At 43.5% G+C, this 18,922-nt stretch overlaps 1 protein-coding gene across 2 annotated transcripts in view; it reads right to left on the bottom strand.

Moving 5' to 3' along the window:
• The window catches only part of BACE2 (beta-secretase 2), a 43,648-nt gene extending 28,510 nt beyond the window's left edge, over positions 1 to 15,138 (bottom strand). For both annotated transcript variants that reach the window (XR_014510674.1, XM_083438776.1), the window contains exon 1: positions 14,404 to 15,138. Coding sequence is in view for 1 of the 2 variants with exons in the window: in XM_083438776.1 (XP_083294902.1) it covers positions 14,404 to 14,721 (318 nt within the window). In the remaining variant the exon portion in view is untranslated. The remainder of the gene's footprint in view (positions 1 to 14,403) is intronic.
• Between the last annotated feature and the right edge of the window lie 3,784 nt (positions 15,139 to 18,922).

The raw sequence follows: 18,922 nt of genomic DNA, 5'->3' as shown, positions 1-18,922 counted from the left end.
GCAATCCAAAATTCTTTACTGGTGCACCAAGAATTCCAGAAAACAGGTTACTCATCCTGTATTGCAGGGAGTTGCACTAGATGACCCTTGAGGTCCCTTTCAACTCTACAGTTCTATGATTGTATGGTTAATTTTCAATCTACAATATGAAAGCGTTAATTTTTGTTTAAGGTAGAAGGTAATGAATCATACTGTTTCTGCTTACGCTCCCAGGAGTTCCTGGTACATCTAATCACTACTGCACCCTTAGTCAACCCAAGATGTCATCAGCCCAAGATGACTCAAGGCTGAAATCCTAACCATGTCTACTCAGATATAAATCCTACTGAATTCACTGAGATATGCTCCCAAGTACATGGGGTTAGGGCTGCAGTCTTACCCAAGTTCTAGAAACATCATTCCATTTGCCATTCCAACTTTTTACAATCCCTTCTCTGTCCAAACCTTGTGTGTCAGGATAACACTTCATGCATCTGATAAGACCTTGGCTTATGAAAGCTCATTCCATAATAAGCTGTAGGCTATTGCATACAGCAGACCTCAACACAAGAGGTCTTAGCCAATGGATGTTATATGAGTAATAGCTATCGTTTAGGCCTTTCTTCCTCAACCTCCTTCTAAAGATCTAAGCCAGTGGTCATCATCCATTTTCTGGCGAAGAATTCCATAAATTAACTAAGCAGTAAAAGGTACTTTTGTCTCTCTAACATAAGGAAATGTCAGCCAGACTGACACACAGTATGTCTTCCTGAATGCTTATTTTCTGGTGACAGAGCAGAGGGTTCTTAAGATTCTGTAGTTAATGAGCAGCCACCAGAAGTCATTCTAATGCAGTGATTTCTGCAAAGGGAAAAAAGCTGGTTAATAGGTGGGAAAATTAGCAGCCAATTTAAAAACACTGCCTCATTTAACACAACATTCTCTAATTACATTATCAACCCATCTGGAAGAACTGCTTGCAACCATAACAGAGGACTGCTAAAGCACTCTAACTGCTATAATGTGTCTCGTTTCCCCAAAGTTACTGCATGTTATTACTGGCATAGAGTTCATAGATGCGAGTCTTTCACTTCATAGTAATCATATTGGCTTTCGGGGAAACACAGAATTAGTGAGCATAATTTTGTTTATTATGTGAGATCAGAGTATAAGAAGCACTGGCAGCCTCGTTTTAATGAAATCAGAATATAGCTTTTGATCTTCCAGTTTCTTTCAAGTTAACTAAAGTGTGGGAAAAACCTGTTCTTGAAAGTCCAGTGTGGGCTAAATGAAAAATTGCACACAAGGAGAGTATTTGTTGGTATGATTAATATTCCACCAACCCTTTACAAGGAAGCCCACAAAATAATATAATTAATCTTGGTCCAATTATTATGCTAACTGCATGGTGCAGTTGTAATTTTTGCAAAAGCCCTTTCTCTGGTCACCCCTTTATCTCTGATGGTGGCAGGAAGAATGCCCTCAGTAAAAGATATCAAGATCTGAGTAGACTGATTACATAAAAATGAATTAAAAATAATAATATTCAGAGTAATGTCAGAGCCAAAGTCCATTTTCTTCTTTTAAATGCAGCCACTGAGGCAGGGCGGCTAACTTGAGCAGAGAAGTGGTTGTGGGGGTTAGGCACATTTAACTCTTTACTCCCACATCACTGTCCTGACTGGAACATCACCAGATTTGTTGTTTGCTCTATGTTTGGGGATATATACCAGTAAAATAGCATGGGGAAAGGTGTCCCATCATATATTGCTTCCCAGTCAAATTAGCTCCCCCCAGGTGAATTTATTAAAAAATAAATAAATCTATCAGTACAATGGAATTCCGGGTGCATTCTGGCTCTCAGGCTCCAGCAGGCTTCTTTAAACAAAGCAGGCCACAGTCAAGCCACTATTCTTAAACTGGTCATTTCCACTCATAAAGGGAATCCGTATCAGGAATGTATCCATCACATTTCAATAAGCGGAGTATTTCAGGGGAGAAATGTGTATCCTGGGGTATACTGCACACAGGTGGAAGAGGTAATTCACCAGCACCTTCTACTGTCCCTTAAAATGTACCAGCAGCTACTGGAGCTTACCCACGCTGCTCTACACCTGTTCGTTCTGGTGACTTTTATTCTGAACACATTGTCTTTCTGTACTCAAAATGGCAGGTAGTAAATTAACTTGCACCTTTCCTGCCAGCTACATGGGAGTGGGTGGCAGAAAGTCAGAACATTTCTGGTAAACTGCCCTGTGCGAGCCTAGACGTGTTCTCTCAGAAGCAAGCCCCATCAACTGAAATGGGACATGGTCCCAGCCTCAGCTTTATCTGCAAAGTTGTTTCACTGCACTTCAGATATCCCATTAAGCAGCAAAACACATTTATGCACCCTGATTCGAGAAGAAGCAAAAGCAAAATCCAGGTACCAAGAAATCTCTACTAATGCTGTCTTGATTGGGCACATTATGGCTTTACCTGCTAGCTGCTTCCCTCTCCCTCTAATGCACCCAGAGATATTTCCAAGTACAAGAATTTGTTCAGTTAACCTTTACGAAACCATCATGGGCACTTCAATCCATTAGAGGTTCTTCTCAGAGCCGCAATGGATCAGTAGGCATTGAAGGAACATAACAACATGATTGTTTTTCCACTTAAAGGACCAGATGAGAGTCTGACTGTGGAGTAAGGCTGGCTCATCTCACAATGATTTCTTGTGCTCTGAAATTTCTACCCACATTTACTTGCAAGGAATACTTACATTACTTTTAAGAGCTGCATTTAACAAACTGCATTACTCATCTGATTTTGAAAGAGACAGGAGTTAATAATAGGTTATTTCCTAATTGGACTGACATTTATCTAACATCTAACAATGTTTACCTCTAAGTAATCATCACTGGTTTCCAATGGACTTATTTCCAGGAAAGTAAGTTTAGGACTGGAGTCCCAAGGCCTAACCAATAAGATGCAGGCAGTCTGTGATTGAATCTCCTGATGAGTTCACTTTAACCAAAAAGCAGCTGAGGGCCACTGTGAAACTAATCAGAGCTGCAAGGCTGGAAGAGGGTGTTCAATCACCTCATGCTACTTCCCACCTCTAAATTGCAACCCCAAAGCTATTAGTCCTCCAGAAGTGTGCCCATATTGTTTTCTGCTACAGGGTTAATGGCACAGGGTGGGGGGATTTAGAACAATGAACCATCAGGGCAGAAGGCTACGACCCCCACCCTCTCGTAGTGCCACTGATCTGATTTAATGTGGATCAGCTGCTTTTAAGTAAAAGGGAGAAGACTGGGAGCAGAGGTCCACAGCGAGTCTTGGTAGTAAAACAACAACCCACAATCACCAGAATCCTGCCCTTTTCTTTGTCCCTAACCTTGTGCTGTGTGTCTACATGGAAATTCAAAACAGTGACTTGGCTCCCTTCCCCAGCTCTGAACTGGAGAGGGCGGCAGGGGCTTACAAGTTTGGTGCCATGCTGTTGAGGCAGTGCATATAGCTGGGGTTGGCAACCTAAGGCCCATGGGCCAGAAGCGGCCTATGGAGGCCATTTAACCAGTCCACGAGCCGCCCGCTCAGCGAGTCCCCATGCGTTGCGCTAAACTGGCGCAGCATGGTACGGGGACTGGAGAGCCAGTGTGGTGTGAGAGCCAGTGTGGTGTAGTGGTTAAGAGCGGTAGATTCGTAATCTGGGTTCGCATCTCCGCTCCTCCACATGCAGCTGCTGGGTGACCTTGGGCCAGTCACACTTCTCTGAAGTCTCTCAGCCCCACTCACATCACAGAGTGTTTGTTGTGGGGGAGAAAGGGAAAGGAGATTGTGAGCCACTTTGAGACGCCTTCGGGTAGTGATAAAGCGGGATATCAAATCCAAACTCCTTCTTCTGCACATGCCCAGATACCGGAAATGATGTTTGCCAGGCACAATTTCCAGCATCTGGGCATGCGCAGAAGTGATTTCCGGCACCATGGTCATGCACAGATGTGATTTCCGGTGTCGTGCTGTGCCGGTCCGGCCCATGGAGGATCTCCGCGGGAGTGATCTGGCCCATGCCTGGTAAGCCTTGCCGACCCCTGGTATATAGCATAGTTAGCAATGCAGTGGCCAAACCAGTCCCCAACAGGAACTGGGGAGGTGGTGGGGATTGCCACACAACTTTAGGCATGATCCCTGCCTCATCTCCAGTTCAAGAGTTAAAGTCTGGGATGATTCACTTTCACCAGAGGGTTGTGGCATTTTCACCAAAGTGAGCATAAATTATGGACACTTGGTTGGGAGATTTAATTGCGAATCATATTCATATGTTTCTTCAGTGCCTACTGCTCCACTGTGGCTCAGGAAAGCAAATCCAATAGCATGAAATACCCATGATGGATTCATAAAAGTAGACTTTCCAAACCAATTTCCTGCTTCTATTCATTAGCAGAAACTGCTAATTAATCTAACGGCAGTTTTTTTTGTTTTCCATTTGACAAAAAGAAACCAGAAGAAAGGGATCCCATGAGAGGCAACCCAGCCTGTATCTGGAACATTTTACAAAGACACACCCCACATATTTATTGAAAAAGCTACAAGAGAGAATATCCATGTATCAACAACTTGCTAAAAGACAGGAAACCTGATACAGCTTTTTAAGTGTCAACATTAAAGGGACAGGAACTGGAAATCCTCCTGGGTCTGAACTGACCAACTGCTGCTTTTTAAAGCACACATTAACTAATGACTAGGAAAGTGGAGCCATGCATGTAGAATGTTTATTTAGTATCACACAAATTGTTCAAAACAGTGCTGAAACTGCAAGCAAAATTTGATAAGTAATCCATGGTGGGGGTGGGGGCATATTGTACCAGTTACACTTGTGCAATGTTAGGTTACACAAATATCCACCATCCATTACTCACCTTATTATTGCCCTTTCCACGCCTGAATATCTATCTTATAATTAACACGCCCCAGTGGCTACCAACTTTGACATATGGACAGCTAATAAAAATACAAGTAGATGCTTTTCCTGTTATATGTGCAATGTAAACATTTTATTTAAGGAAGAAAAGCATAAATGGGATGTGAAACAAAATTTTACATTTCACCACCACAGGTGACAAGTAGGAAGGGGGCGGGATTTCATTCAGTTCTCATTTGAAGAGAAACCTACCAAATTCATACATTCCTAAACAATTTACGTGAACCAAAACATTATCATCCTTTGACATTCACACTTTTCTGTGTTGTGCAATGTAGTTCACCAGCCAAGCATCACACACAAAAATGCATATATTAGATACACACATTGGTGAAAATCTCAGCTTCTTTCAAGATGAATGAAGTCCATGCTATGAATCAAGCCACTTTCAATCCACTTTCTTCTGTGCCAAGGCCACCCAACAGACTCCAGCAGTATTACAGACTGTTAAAAAGTTGGCCTTTCAAGCACAGTAGATCCTGATGGATTCAAGTTACCTTGTAGAACAGGTTTAACAAAGCAGTCCTTTGCATTTGTTTGGCACATCAGAATCTGAAGTACAACAGACTCTTTACAGCTGGTGTTAAAGAGTCAAACTTCTATTCCTTCTATTATGTCAGAATGATGAACAGCAGCCTACCACAAATCAGAACAAAGATTTTCACCAGTAAGTGATCGTTCAAAGAGTTGAAAATGCGCTCTTGTAACCTGTTAACACTCTAAACCTTATAAAAAAGGGGCACGAAAACAGTATCAAAGTGTAACCGTTGTTTACATTAGTAAACAATGAGTATGTGTCAAATGTAAGTTGAATACAACCATGTGAAAAGTTTTGCATAAAAGGATGCTTGCATCATGCCATGTTTGTAATCACTTGGCAAATGCAGACACACCACTATGGCCAAAGCTAATATTTATTCTATCCCTGAACTACTACAACTAACTATAGCACTGATTCAATATGATGGTAGAATAAAGTATACTAATGAAACCAAAACATCATAAATTCAAAACTACACATTATATTTGATGCACTTTATATACGATGTAAGAAGTCTATGCTCAATGTAATTCTGAAAGCACACCCCTTTTTGGCAATATTCAATACTTGTTTTATATATAGCACATTTTTAGTTTCTGCTGCTGCTATATAATTTTGCTGTGTATCGCCAACAAGCTATTTCACTTGTCAAAGTCTTTGTGAACAAACAAAAGGCCAAGATATAATTCTTTGAAATGCTGATCTTTCTTTACTGAATTTAAATGCCACCCCTCATCCCAAGGGAAACCAAATGTTTGAAATCACAAAGATAACCCATTATTTTTAAACCATCATCTTGACAAAGCCATTTTAATACAAGGATCCTTTGATTATTTCACTCTTATTTTGTTTGACAGTAACTTAGTGAATAATTGAAATTTCATCTTTTTTAAAAAAAAAGAAAAAAAAGAAGAAAAAAGAAAAGGCTAACATGTGGGAATATCTTAGTACTATAGGTAGAATTTGTGAGTGAGTTCAGCGGGGTAGAGGTTGATAAGATAAAAAGGGTGTGTTGGGAACACATGGACCAGTTCTTTCTATTTTATTTTCCAACATTAAAGCCAGTGTTCAAGTTTACACTCGTGAAAGTTCCTGGAATGGAAGAAAGAACAAAATCTGCTATTACTTCATGCCAACATTTGTGCTCTGAATGCATGAAGATTGATGTGGGAAGAATGTTATAGACATGATGACTGCTGGGCGGATTCTCTAACTATTTGGAAGCATTCAAAGTAGATCACCACCTCGATCTTTTAACATACCATAAGATTCAGCACATGGCTTCAGAATACTAAACTATGGGAGCAAAAGGAAGGAGAATTCCCTGCCCGCTCTACCCACAAAGCATCTCCCTTAAATAAAGTCTGAAAATTGGGGCAGGGTGCTGCTCTGGAAGAAAGGATTTGGGGGAAAATCATATGGAGGCAGCTTGCACAAAAGGTGCACGGATTGCAGACTGAAATAACAGTAGCCCTAAGCATCAATTAGAGCAGGGGTGTCAAACTCAAATTCATCGGGGGGCTGCATCAGCAGTTTGGTCACCCTCAAAGGGCCGGTTGTATCTGTAGGACTTACAGTACAGGAGAGAAGGGTTCAGGCGGCCGTTGGATCTGTCACATCACAGGATGGCATGCGCTCAATATAAAAACAAGTGGAGGTTTCCTGAATGCATGTAAAGTGGAGGTTTCCTGTGTAGAACGGCCGGCGCCGCTAGAGGGCAGACGTTCTCTGGCTTGTAGGCTGCCGCGCATGCGCTGAAGAAGCGGCTTTCTTGTGTCAAAAAAAAAAGCGAGAATAAAAGGTGAAGTCTGGCGGCCGGCGGCGGCTACACGGGCCACATGACGAGGTCTGGCGGGCCGGATTCGGCCCGCGGGCCTTGTGTTTGACACCCGTGAATTAGAGGGATGAGGGTGGCGCTGTGGTCTAAACTACAGAGCCTAGGGCTTACCAATCAGAAGGTCAGTGGTTCGAATCCCCGCAACGGGGTGAGCTCCTGTTACTCTGTCCCTGCTCCTGCCAACCTAGCAGTTCAAAAGCATGTCAAAATGCAAGTAGATAAATAGGTACCACTCCGGCAGGAAGGTAAACGGCGTTTCTGTGCACTGCTCTGGTTTGCCAGAAAGGGCTTAGTCATGCTGGCCACACGACCTGGAAGCTTTACGCCGGCTCCCTGGCCAGTAAAGCGAGATGAACGCCACAACCCCAGAGTCGTCCCCGACTGGACCTAACGGTCAGGGGTCCCTTTACCTTTAAGCATCAATTCAGTACCACCAGTGCTAAGCAATGTTAATCCTACTTCCCATGAATGCAATTATTTTGTTGCCAATACTGGAGGACTGTGGTGCTGTAACAATAATTAATAAGGAATGTACATTAAGGGCAAAAAAAACAAAACTATTGAGAGTCCCATGAACTACAAGAAGATCAAACCTATCCATTTTGAAGAAAATCAGCCCTGAGTGCTCACTGAAAGGACAGATCGTGAAGCTGAGGCTCCAATACTTTGGCCACCTCATGAGAAGAGAAGACTCCCTGGAAAAGACCCTGATCTTGGGAAAGATTGAGGGCACAGGGAGAAGGGGACGACAGAGGATGAAATGGCTGGACAGTTTTCTCGAAGTTACTAACATGAGTTTGACCAAACTGTGGGAGGCAGTGGAAGACAGGAGTGCCTGGCGTGCTCTGGTCCATGGGGTCACGAAGAGTCGGATATGACTAAACAACAGACAAGTAGAGCTTCTTTATCCTCCCCACTGGTCATCCTGCAGTTTATATAGGTACTGTCCTACAGTTAGGAACTGCATATTGCAAGGGACTATTACAGTTCTGTGTAAAATAAAAGGCTTTCAAGAAAAAATAAAAAGCTCCATTCCACAAAAGGCTTCTTCAGTACAAACTCCCATTTATTCCAACAGGCTTCAGAATCCTGGAGGACATTCGGGATTACACAGTTTAGCCTTATCATCTGACTAGTCATCCTGCCTAATAATGCATCCCTTAATCACATGAGATCCCATGATACTGTTGAAAACTTTTCTCAGCAATGAACTCGTGTGCACTTGCAGAGAAAACTCACTGCTTTAAAGGATAGATATTTGAAGCTTAGATTGTGTTTAACATCAAGTTACATTTTTGATAAAACTTTCCTTTATGTGGAATGATGATCAAGTATTTAACCCACCAAGAAAGGTGGGTGCATTTGAGAAAGGAGGCAAGTTGCCCTGTCTCTTACCAGCCAGCAAAAACAATATTTTTAGAGATATGCAAGTAAAGATCAGAGCTTTATTTTATAGGTTATAGTCCACATAGCTACTCAGAAGTTAACCACATTGGAGATTATCCCCAGTCAAGTGTGTATCTAGGAAGCTTTATTCAAGTCCTGTCTTTCAGCCTCAGCTTCACATCTGCAGTATGAGCATATTGGTGCCGATCTACTTTACAGTGTTGTTGTATGGATTACTGAAACAATGTGAAACATTTCAAACACTTAGGAAGCACTAAATAAATTATACATCTTATGAATGTCCTCTAGGGGAAAAGAAGTGAAAGCCATATACAGTGGTACCTTGGGTTACAGATGCTTCAGGTTACAGACTCCGCTAACCCAGAAATAGTACCTTGGGTTAAGAACTTTGCTTCAGGATGAGAACAGAAATTGTGCGGCAGCGGGAGGCCCCATTAGCTAAAGTGGTGCTTCAGGTTAAGAACAGTTTCAGGTTAAGAACAGACCTCCAGAACGAAATAAGTTCTTAACCCATGGTACCACTGTACAAGTACTTGGCAGTGTTAAGGGAAGTCACAACAAATGCATAGAGGACAATCCTGATACCTCCAGGATCAGAGACTGCAAGCCTCTATATTCCAGGTTGTGGAAAACCACAGCATGCTCTGCTTGTGGGATTCCCAGAAGCATCTCTGGTTGGCCACCGCTGGAAACAACTGCAGGACTAGACAGGCCTTTGGTCTGATGCAACAGCACTCTTCATATATACTGTAATATATTTCAGTTTCATGCCATTCTTCTGTGCTTTTTTTCTATCTAAAAATATTGCCTGGACCTATAAACAAGGAATAATTTTAAAATAATGCCTTGATCTCACCTTGCATAACAGTAAAGCAAGAGTTAATACACGTTCTCACTTATTTTCTTCTTTGCCTGTCTTTTGCCAGAATAGCAAAATGTGCAGGAAATGAAAGCAGTAATGTGGAAAGTGAACTTTGTTCCCTTTCTAAACTGTTTTTTTTTGTTAGTCCTACATTTACACAGTATCAGCACACACCCTGATACGGCAACAACGTATTTGCAAAAAGAAATATGACTTCACACAAGGAAGTGTAAGTTAGTTCCCCACAGGATGGAATTAAGTTACAGTTCTCAAACCTGAATTTGGATGCAGCATTTTCCCCAACCTTGAATACTTAGGTAGAACAGCTGGATCTGAATGTAAAAGGCATGCAAATTGAAACCAGTTCAAAGAATGTACACCTTTAGGCGCCAGGCAAAAGTGTTCCTTTTTAACTTTGGTTGATTTGAGTGACATCCTATGCCCTTTTAAAATGTGGTGGGGTTTTGGGGGGTGTTATTGGGTTTTTTAATTTTGATTATGCATTTTGTGGAGTTATATTTTGATTTTATTCTGTGAACCGCCCTGAGACCTCTGGTATAGGGCAGGGGGTGGGGGTGTACATAAATAAATAAATAAATAAATAAATAAATAAATAAATAGTTCTCTAGCAACTGTAATTCTGTAAAAAAAAAGAAAAGAAAGAAAGTACAAAAGAGCTCTAAGAAACAATACTCACAATCTTCCTAGAACTTCCCAGGCTCTTTGAAAGAAAAAATATCAGTGAACAAGCAAAAATTTCCTGCCAGTTTTACTTTCTGGTATAGACATGAAAACTAGAATATCAGAGAGCTGCAGAATATGGGACTTATGCTAACCCCCCCCATGTTATTTTTGATGTTGCACAATAAATCTGCTATTGATTTCCCAAATTTCTTCCCTTAAAAGCTGGGGGTGGGGCGGGGCAATGGGTAGTTAGGCTTTATCAGAGCAGCACACTATAAAGGGTGATTTAACCCTTCCCCAGTTGCACCCCTCCAGCTGCTATTAGCACCAAAAGGATGGAGACTATAGGTAGTGTTACCATATATGTACTTTCCTGTTACAGGGAACAGTAACTGTTTTAGGAAGGGTTAATTTTATCAGGAAAATGGCACACAGAAAAGGTTAAACACCCATTAATGCTGCTACCCCAATCCAATATAAGGGCCCCTGAGGCTATTTTAAAATATTAGGAGATCTTTTCCCACCCTTAATAGGGCAATGGATTAGGCTGAGATCCATCAGGTTTTGTTGGTGGGAAACCATGGTGGTGTTCCCCAAGGAATCTGACAATTCTGCCAAATTTCCTGCAATTGTGGCATTTTAAGTGCTGAAGGCACAATGTTTGTTCATGTTCAAACTGTGTATGCCTCCTCCCCCCACCCCTTGCAGTCGTGTCAGTTCCTCATACAGTGATATGAGTGGCACCAGAAGGCACAGAGCAAAGCAACATATGGCATGCTCAGAGGAGTCCTTCCTGTCTGGGCAAGATTCTCACAAGCCCATACTCATAACTGGATGAATTATAACTTAACTGTTGTCAAACACACATTTCGGCTCAAAGCTGTCAGTTCCTTACTATTTCCGATCTGTTTTCATAGGTAGACAGCAAACCAGGTTTCTTCTGATTGTGGACACACAACCATTTCCAAGTCTCGCCACCTTTCACACCATTAACCCTTTGGCATATAGATGCTTGCAACTAAACAATGCTTCAGTGATCAGGGAAACCATTTTAAAATGGCATCGTGTTCCAACAGCTACTTTGAGAATCTGCTTTGACTGATGCTTCCACATTATATATTAATCCTATATAGTAAACAGTGAGCACATTCTCCAAATATGGATCCTTGAATTACCGGTACATAAGGATTATGCAGTATCCACACACAATGGGAAGGTAAAATCAGCAGGCTTGAGCACAAACACATGCAAACAAAAATCATATAGGAAAAACCCTAAAGGGGGAAACCAAAAAACAGCTCAGTGGTTACAGAATGCTGACTATTGGGGCAGGATGGGAAAGAGGGAGTGCTGAAATGGAACAGAATATCCTGAAACAGGGCATGGCTGGCTGGCTGGCATCCTGAACTTCACACTGCAGTATTTTGTTGCTTCTCCCACTTGTGCTTATACAATGTCAAAGCAGAACATGCACTGAATCTAGTATATTACATTGATGTGTCACACAGGTTTGTGGGAAAGGGGTAAAGATGTTAAGAGACATTTTGCATTAGATGCCACGGATATCTTACTCCATGCATCCTAAACCAAGGATTCCTGGACTCTAGGCATGGCAAGCTTCTCAAAGTCAAGAAAGAAAGGTTTAACTGCCCTTGCCAATATAGGAGAAATGCTTTGTGCCCTTGTGTTCAGAATGAGTCTAGTTTGATAAATGGAAATAAGGTGGCAAGGAAAGCACTGCATGGAATAAAATGCCCTGCAAAATGCAACAATACTCAGTGTTTATATGGCAGCACACATATATTATGTCATGTAATGACACCATCATGTAAAGTGAGGATTTTGCCCCATTGGCCTAGACTCAAGGCACAAGGATTTTGTTAAGAGCCTTCAAATCTGTGCAGAGTTCTACTCACTGAAATGGGCCTCAAAAAAACCTTCCAAGTCAGCCTACCAGCATGGGATATGAGTTGGCCGTATTCTGCCTACAGATAGGATTAAGATGTGTAAAATGTTTAGGGGAGGAGAGAGAAAGAATGTCAGGGACAGACAGACACACACTGTCAACAGGGGAGGCCCTCCTCATACTTCAAGAGTCCAAGTTGTAAAACTCTAGCTTCCCCTCCCAATGGAGGTAACTAAGAGAACATAATATAACCATCAGTCTGTCCACAGTAATGAGCTACAGAAAGATACTTTTGATCAACATTTAGGCAACAGCATACGATACAGTTTTATTATATTACCAACCAAGTCTCCTTTCACAACACGGGATGGCATTCAACGCAAGTCCTACTGGCTCAGTGTTGAAGTTAAAGGACATGACCGACATAGGCTCACTAATTTTAATGTGTCTACTCTGAGTAGCACTTGGGTAAAATTACACATAGGAACACTCAGTTCTTCTGCTGGGCTTATACTGAAATACTCAAGAGTGCTTCCCAAACCAAGAAGCCTACTCTCAAAGCAGACACTCATGGATAGAGGGATACAAAGTATATTGAAGGAAAAATAAAGTGTAAAACATACAAATGGGGCCCCAACATACTGACAACACAGTATGGACAACATGGACAACACTGAACCCTGAGGCACCCTTCTTGGCATCGATCAAGACAATCTTTACCATTTCATTCTTTTAGTTGAATGTTCTTTGCACTTTGGGGGGTTGTTTTGTTGTGGGTTTGGGCTGCTTTTCTGGCCTGTGTTTGATTTGTTTGCCTGTTTTTGGAGGGAGGGCTGGGTTCTGTGAATTATCAGTTTCTGCTTCTTCTGTGAAATGGGCATTTTGTGGTACCCACAATTTCTGAGCTTTCCAAATGTTTTCCAAAGCCCCAAAGTGTTATTAACCCAGAGTGTAATTGCTTATACATATACAGCTTAAAAGGGACTCTTAAAAATAGTCCTTGAGGCAAGGGTGAGTCAGCTTAGTCCTCTTTTTAGTTATAGAACAATCTTACTCTGTCACTTATCTACATACAGGTTTTTCTTGGCTTTATGGCATTCATAAAAGTCAGGTACTTGTTAGTTATTAATGCTAATTGAAGCATGGTATTCCACAAGAGAAATTTAGACGTTTCGATTCAATTTTTCTTCCAAACTACAGTTAAGGTATACAGTCCAGATATTTTAACACTTCCCTGCAACCCTTTATAATACAAGAAAATACATATGGCTTTCAAGGCATGCTTTGGGTGAATGGAACGGCTTAGGCAAATGGGATACCCTGAAAACTAAGGAAAAGGTCTGCATTTATTTGCACAATATTGAAATGCCTTTATATCAAGAATAAGGAATGTGTGGTCCCACAGACACTGTTGGACTCCAGTTCCCACCAGCCCCAACCAGTGTGGCCTATAGTCAGGTATGGTGGGAGTTGCAGTCCAAGAACATCCACAGGTTCTCCATTCATAAATCTATGGTGCTGTTGCATTTGGAGGATGGCGCTCCGTTCCAATAACCAAATCTCAAACACAATTTCTGAGAGCAGGAAAAGTTGCAGGCGGAAAAGGAAACAACATACTGAGGAGTACAAAGTACTTTCTTTCCCTGCAAGCAAAGATGAAAGCATCTAAGATTTGTTTGTTGGGGGAAAGAAAAAGGACATGGGGGGGGGGGGAGGCAGCGCTTGATAGAAGTTTACTGAAGTTATGCATAACCTGTAAAAAAATCCCTCTCTTCTTCCATAGCAGGAGAGCAGGTCAGCCAATATAAGGGAATGGTGGTGGAACAGAAAGAAGTTCATTCTTCAAGCCCTCCAACTTCTACCCGCCTTAGCTAGCATAGCCAATGTTCAGGTATGGGCGCTGCAGTTCAAAAATATCTGGACTAAGGGAGGGGGGACTTTGGTCTAATCCAAAGAGGCTCTTTTAATGTTCTTCTGCAGCTCCCAAAGCTCCTCACAACAGCCTATGGTATTGTTGCGCAATTCGTCGTAAGGTATCCAGACTCAAACTCTGGCAGCTACTTTAGGAATCGGAATCCCCGACACCGACAAGAGGAGGGGAGAGGGAATCCCGCTCCTAGATGATGCAGCGAGCTCCTTGACGGGCATTCAATCCGTCCCCGCGGCCTCCGCCTTCTACCCGCCCGCGCGCCCCCCTCCGGGCACCCGCGTCCCCCCGTACCTTCTGCGGCGGGGTGCCGAGCAGCAGCTCGAGGTAGTAGCCGCGTCCCGAGTCCCCCTGCAGGTTGTCCACCATGGCCATAAAGTTGACGGCGCCGCTGGGGTCGGAAGCCAAGGCCAAGCCCTCCGCCTCTCGCTCCGCGCTGCCGCCGGTCCCGTTGCCGCCCCGCGGCTTCAGCGCCACAGGCACCGGGACGAGCGAGCCGTCGGGGGCGCTCGGCAGAGACACGCGCAGCGGGAGGCTGAAGGCAGCCCGGCCTCGCCCGGCGGCCGCGGCCACCAGGAGCAGGAGACACCCGGCTGCCAGCGCCCTGCCCATCCCGGCGCCCGGCGACGACTAAGGGGGAGAGAGCGGCCGGCCGCGCGCCCGCGGCTCCTGGCTGAGCCCGCGAAGAGGCGAGGGGACGGCGGTGCCTCGACGCCCCGGCGTCATCTCGCCCTCCCGGGGTCGGCTTCGCTCCTTCCTCGCATGCCTGCCTGCCTCGACGAACCTCGACAACCCCCGGGCTCGTCAGGAAAGTTTCTTCTGGCCAAGGCGGCGCTTCAGAAAGTCTCCCGCCTCCTCCTCCTCTTTTTCTTTTCTTTTCTTTTTTTTCTATCCTGCAAACAATTGCCAAGTAACTTCCCAAACCTCGCCGAGCAGCGGATGTGACGGGATTGGAAATTGCTTGCAGGAAAAGTCCCCCGAAGGGCGGCCAGCTCCGCAAACAACCCTCCCCGCCGACGGCGCTGCTCCGTCCGCGCCTCCTCCACGCGGCCAATCAACGCGTTGCAGAGGGAAACGCGGGGCTCCCGCTGAACGGCGCTGCGGGGCGGGGGGGGGGGGTGTTCAAGTGGGGAGGGGAGAAGAGGGAGAGACCAGAACATCTTTCGGGGTGGGGTGGGGGGCAGGCTGGCTTTCTTTAGCAGGGCCGGCTCGACCATTAATTCGAGTGAGTGGGTCGCCTCGGCCCGCTCACTTTGGGTGTCAGGAACCGGCAGCAGGTGAACAATTAAATAATTAACAAAGTGGTTGCAATTTTCTTGCCAGGGCAGCGAAGAGGCGCTTGTGGGAGGTTTCTGTCTCCAGGACCAAAATTAGACTGGGCTTGGCCATTTGCTGCTCCACCTCGGGTGGTAAAATGCTTTGTTATTGAACCAACGTTTGCGTAAGAGTATTTAAGGCTTCCAGTTACGCACAGGATTTCTCATAAGCTGCTAGAAACACCGGAGTTGTGGTGTTTTTCTTCAGACATTTACTACTCTTGCGTGAAGACAAGTGGCTCCAGGAACTCTCCTTAATCTTTCTCAGAGCTTAGTTTGCACCTTCGTTTACAGCCCTGGGAAGGGTGGAGGTCGCTCTGATCACAACCAGGGAGGGGAAGATACGGATTAACCCAGGAATGGAGAGGACCTCCAGATGTCTTTAGGCTCCAACTCCCATAATTCTAGCTGTGCTAGCTGGGGCTGTTGGGAGTTGGAGTCCCACAATATCTGAAGGGCCACAGGTTCCCCACTCCTGGAGTAACTACAGTGGTACCTGGGGTTAAGAACTTAACTCGTTCTGGAGGTCCGTTCTTAATCTGAAACTGTTCTTAACATGAAGCACCACTTTAGCTAATGGGGCCTCTCGCTGCCGCCACACGATTTCTGTTCTCATCTTGAAGCAAAGTTCTTAACCCGAGGTACTATTTCTGGCTTAGCAGAGTCTGTAACCTAAAGCGTCTGTAACCTGAAGCATCTGTACCACTGTACTGATAGTCAAATAGGGGATTAGTGAGAATTGGGAAGGGATTATTGGTTAATTATAAGACAGTATTTCCAGACAAACTAGAACTCCAACACATATTTTTCTAACATTAAGAGCCAGCTTTGCCTACTCACAGTTCTTGGTTCTGGAATCTACAATCACTGCCATATGTATAAGTTTCATATATGCTGTATTTTTTGAAGGAGGTAAAGTATCTCCATGTGGAACACAAAATGCAGGAAACATGGAGGACTGGGATATGCTCTTTACCTCCGTAGAAGCAGTTTTGTTCATGTTTGTTCCACCTCCAGGAGAAGTCAAGCCGCTTTGCCTTGTGAACTATTGGATGCATGAAAGAGAGAGGGGGAGAGAGAAAGGCTTGTTTCACAACACCAAATGATTGAGGTTGTGTGCCTGCATATAATTTACCATTTGTTTTTCATTGCACAAGAGTCAGGCATGATAATCACTTCTTCCTACTGCACATTAAAATCCATCCCTGTATACCTCCATTTCCGTAGAGTGTTCACCTCACCAAACAGGCAGTCCTGAAAACACTTCACTTAATGCAGTTTTTATGAATAGCTAAGGCCACCCATCCTGTTAATTACAGGGGCCAGATCAAATGAGTACAACCAGACACTGCCATGAAAATAGTGAATGCTTCCCTTTCTGTTTACTTAGGAAATGTAACATATTGTGAAGCCTAACTGACCAGAGGCTGTCCGCTCCAAAGCACTTATTGTAGAGAATTCCTAGTGCATTAGGATTGCCATTTCTAAATCAAAATAGCTATTATTTTATTTAGAGGTTAGGAAAGGGAATATGTGGTAGAAATGTTTTGTCTGGTATAAACTGCAAGTTCGTTGAATGATAAAGCTGTGATCTGTACAGATATCAGGAATGGGAAACTGAGCCTCCAGTTGTTATTGGACTAAAACTCTCATAATCTCTGGCCATGGTAGCTGGAGCTGGTGGGACTTGGAGTCCAACAATGCTGAAGGGCCACAGGTTCCTCACCCCGAAGATGAACGAAATGGAAGAGATTGGGAATCAATCCTATGCCAGGAGGGGCAGTATCTCCTGGCATATCAGGTGGGGGACACTACTTTTTCCTTCTGGATAGTTCATTCACCATTTGTCCACCCCTGCACTCAGCTCTCACCTGTGGCTCCTAGAAGCTGTCAACATCCCACAGCAGCCACACTCCTGGAATGGCTTCACCTGGCTGGTTAAACAGGTGAGGATCTCAGGGCAGGAACATGCCCTGCATGCAAAGACAGGCTCTGGTGGACTGAGTGGATGAGACCAACAGTGGGTTCAGCAGTCAAGAAGACAAATTTCTGCATATGATGTAGAGCATAGGAGCCATCTCCTTTTTTGCTGCTGGACTCCATGAATAAGAGAATAAAGTATTAACACAGTGAAACATTCTGACAAATAACATGCTTTAAAAAGATATTCTCGATAGAAATGATCTTATTATAATTCAGCCTTTTTAAAAGATGTGAAATCTTACACCTTCCCTAGCCCCTGGGACATTTGTCTTTGCATCTCTAAGGTAGCGCAAAAGGAAATGTCAGACAGTTTTAGTGATCTGAAGAGTGAAGCTCTTGAAACACAATAGCTAGCAAGCCCAGTCGGTGCCACAGTATTATCCCTGTGCTAGACAAAATGAAAAAATTTTCCATTCCATAATATGCACATATTTCTAGAAATACCTTAATAGTGTGCACACCTCGGCAATTACCTTCTTAATTCATGTCTAACTAGGTCAGAGCTAAATGGTTTAGTAAACACAGCACTTCTCCCACAGAGAATAGAGAACAGCAGTCTTCCTTTAACAGCCACAGATGCTTTTCTGGCCTATTGTGGGGGCAGGATCCAAAAGCAGCGGTAGGGTCATAACTTTCATTAGGATCAATTCAAATGTGACAAAGTAATGAGCAAGGCTTTGACCTCTCTGGAACTCTTCTTCAGGCTTGATATTAGAAGAAGTACTCAGCATGAAGTTGAAGCCCCAAAGTCTGCCACTTGTATCAGTTTTTAAGGTGAAGCACAGGAGTTACTAGGCAGACTTTATGAGATTAATCTTTGCTAGGTGCAAAACTCAGCTGTCTCCAGCACTGATGGAAACACAGAGTACAGTGTGAAGCAAAACAACACCCAAGTAAAGCCAAAGATTAATTTTAGCTTGCAAACTCAATAAAAGCCAAATTGGGTACTATGCTTACTGAGATACCCAAAAGTTAAGTCATTCTCTTGGCTGGATCATACAAACATTAATCAAGCCCCAAAATATCACATATTGGTTAAATATTTTCATTTCCATTTTAACAGTAAGGATGCGGAGATACTGGAATTTTTCAGGAAAGGCATACGGTTTTGAAAGCTGAGCACAAAGGATGGCTTTTCAGAAACTTGGAGACCGTACTAGAGACCTGTCATTGTTTGTGGTACACTCAATCTTCTCCCCACACCCTCCTTCTTCATCGCCATGTAGCTTCATAACCATGTAAATGCCCATTGGGAAAGACTCTGTTTTAAGACTCCATAATTATGGCCCCCAGCTACTAAACATTAAACTTAGTCTACAATCCTATGCACACTCACTGGAGAGTAAGCTGCATTAAACTCAGTGGATCTCACTTCTGAATAAACACTCTCTTAGGTTGCAATCCTAGACACACTTTTTTTTTTAAAAATGTATGGTTTAGCCAATTTTTTAAAATACCCACAAAAATCAGCAAAGTCAGATATAGAACTGGGGGAGGAGGGGAAGTTAGGGAAA

Source organism: Podarcis tiliguerta (assembly GCF_965153285.1).
Source record: "Podarcis tiliguerta genome assembly, chromosome: 4".
Taxonomy (NCBI): Eukaryota; Metazoa; Chordata; class Lepidosauria; order Squamata; family Lacertidae; genus Podarcis; species Podarcis tiliguerta.
The sequence above is the reverse complement of the archived record's forward strand: the minus strand, read 5'-3'. Positions and strand labels throughout refer to the sequence as shown.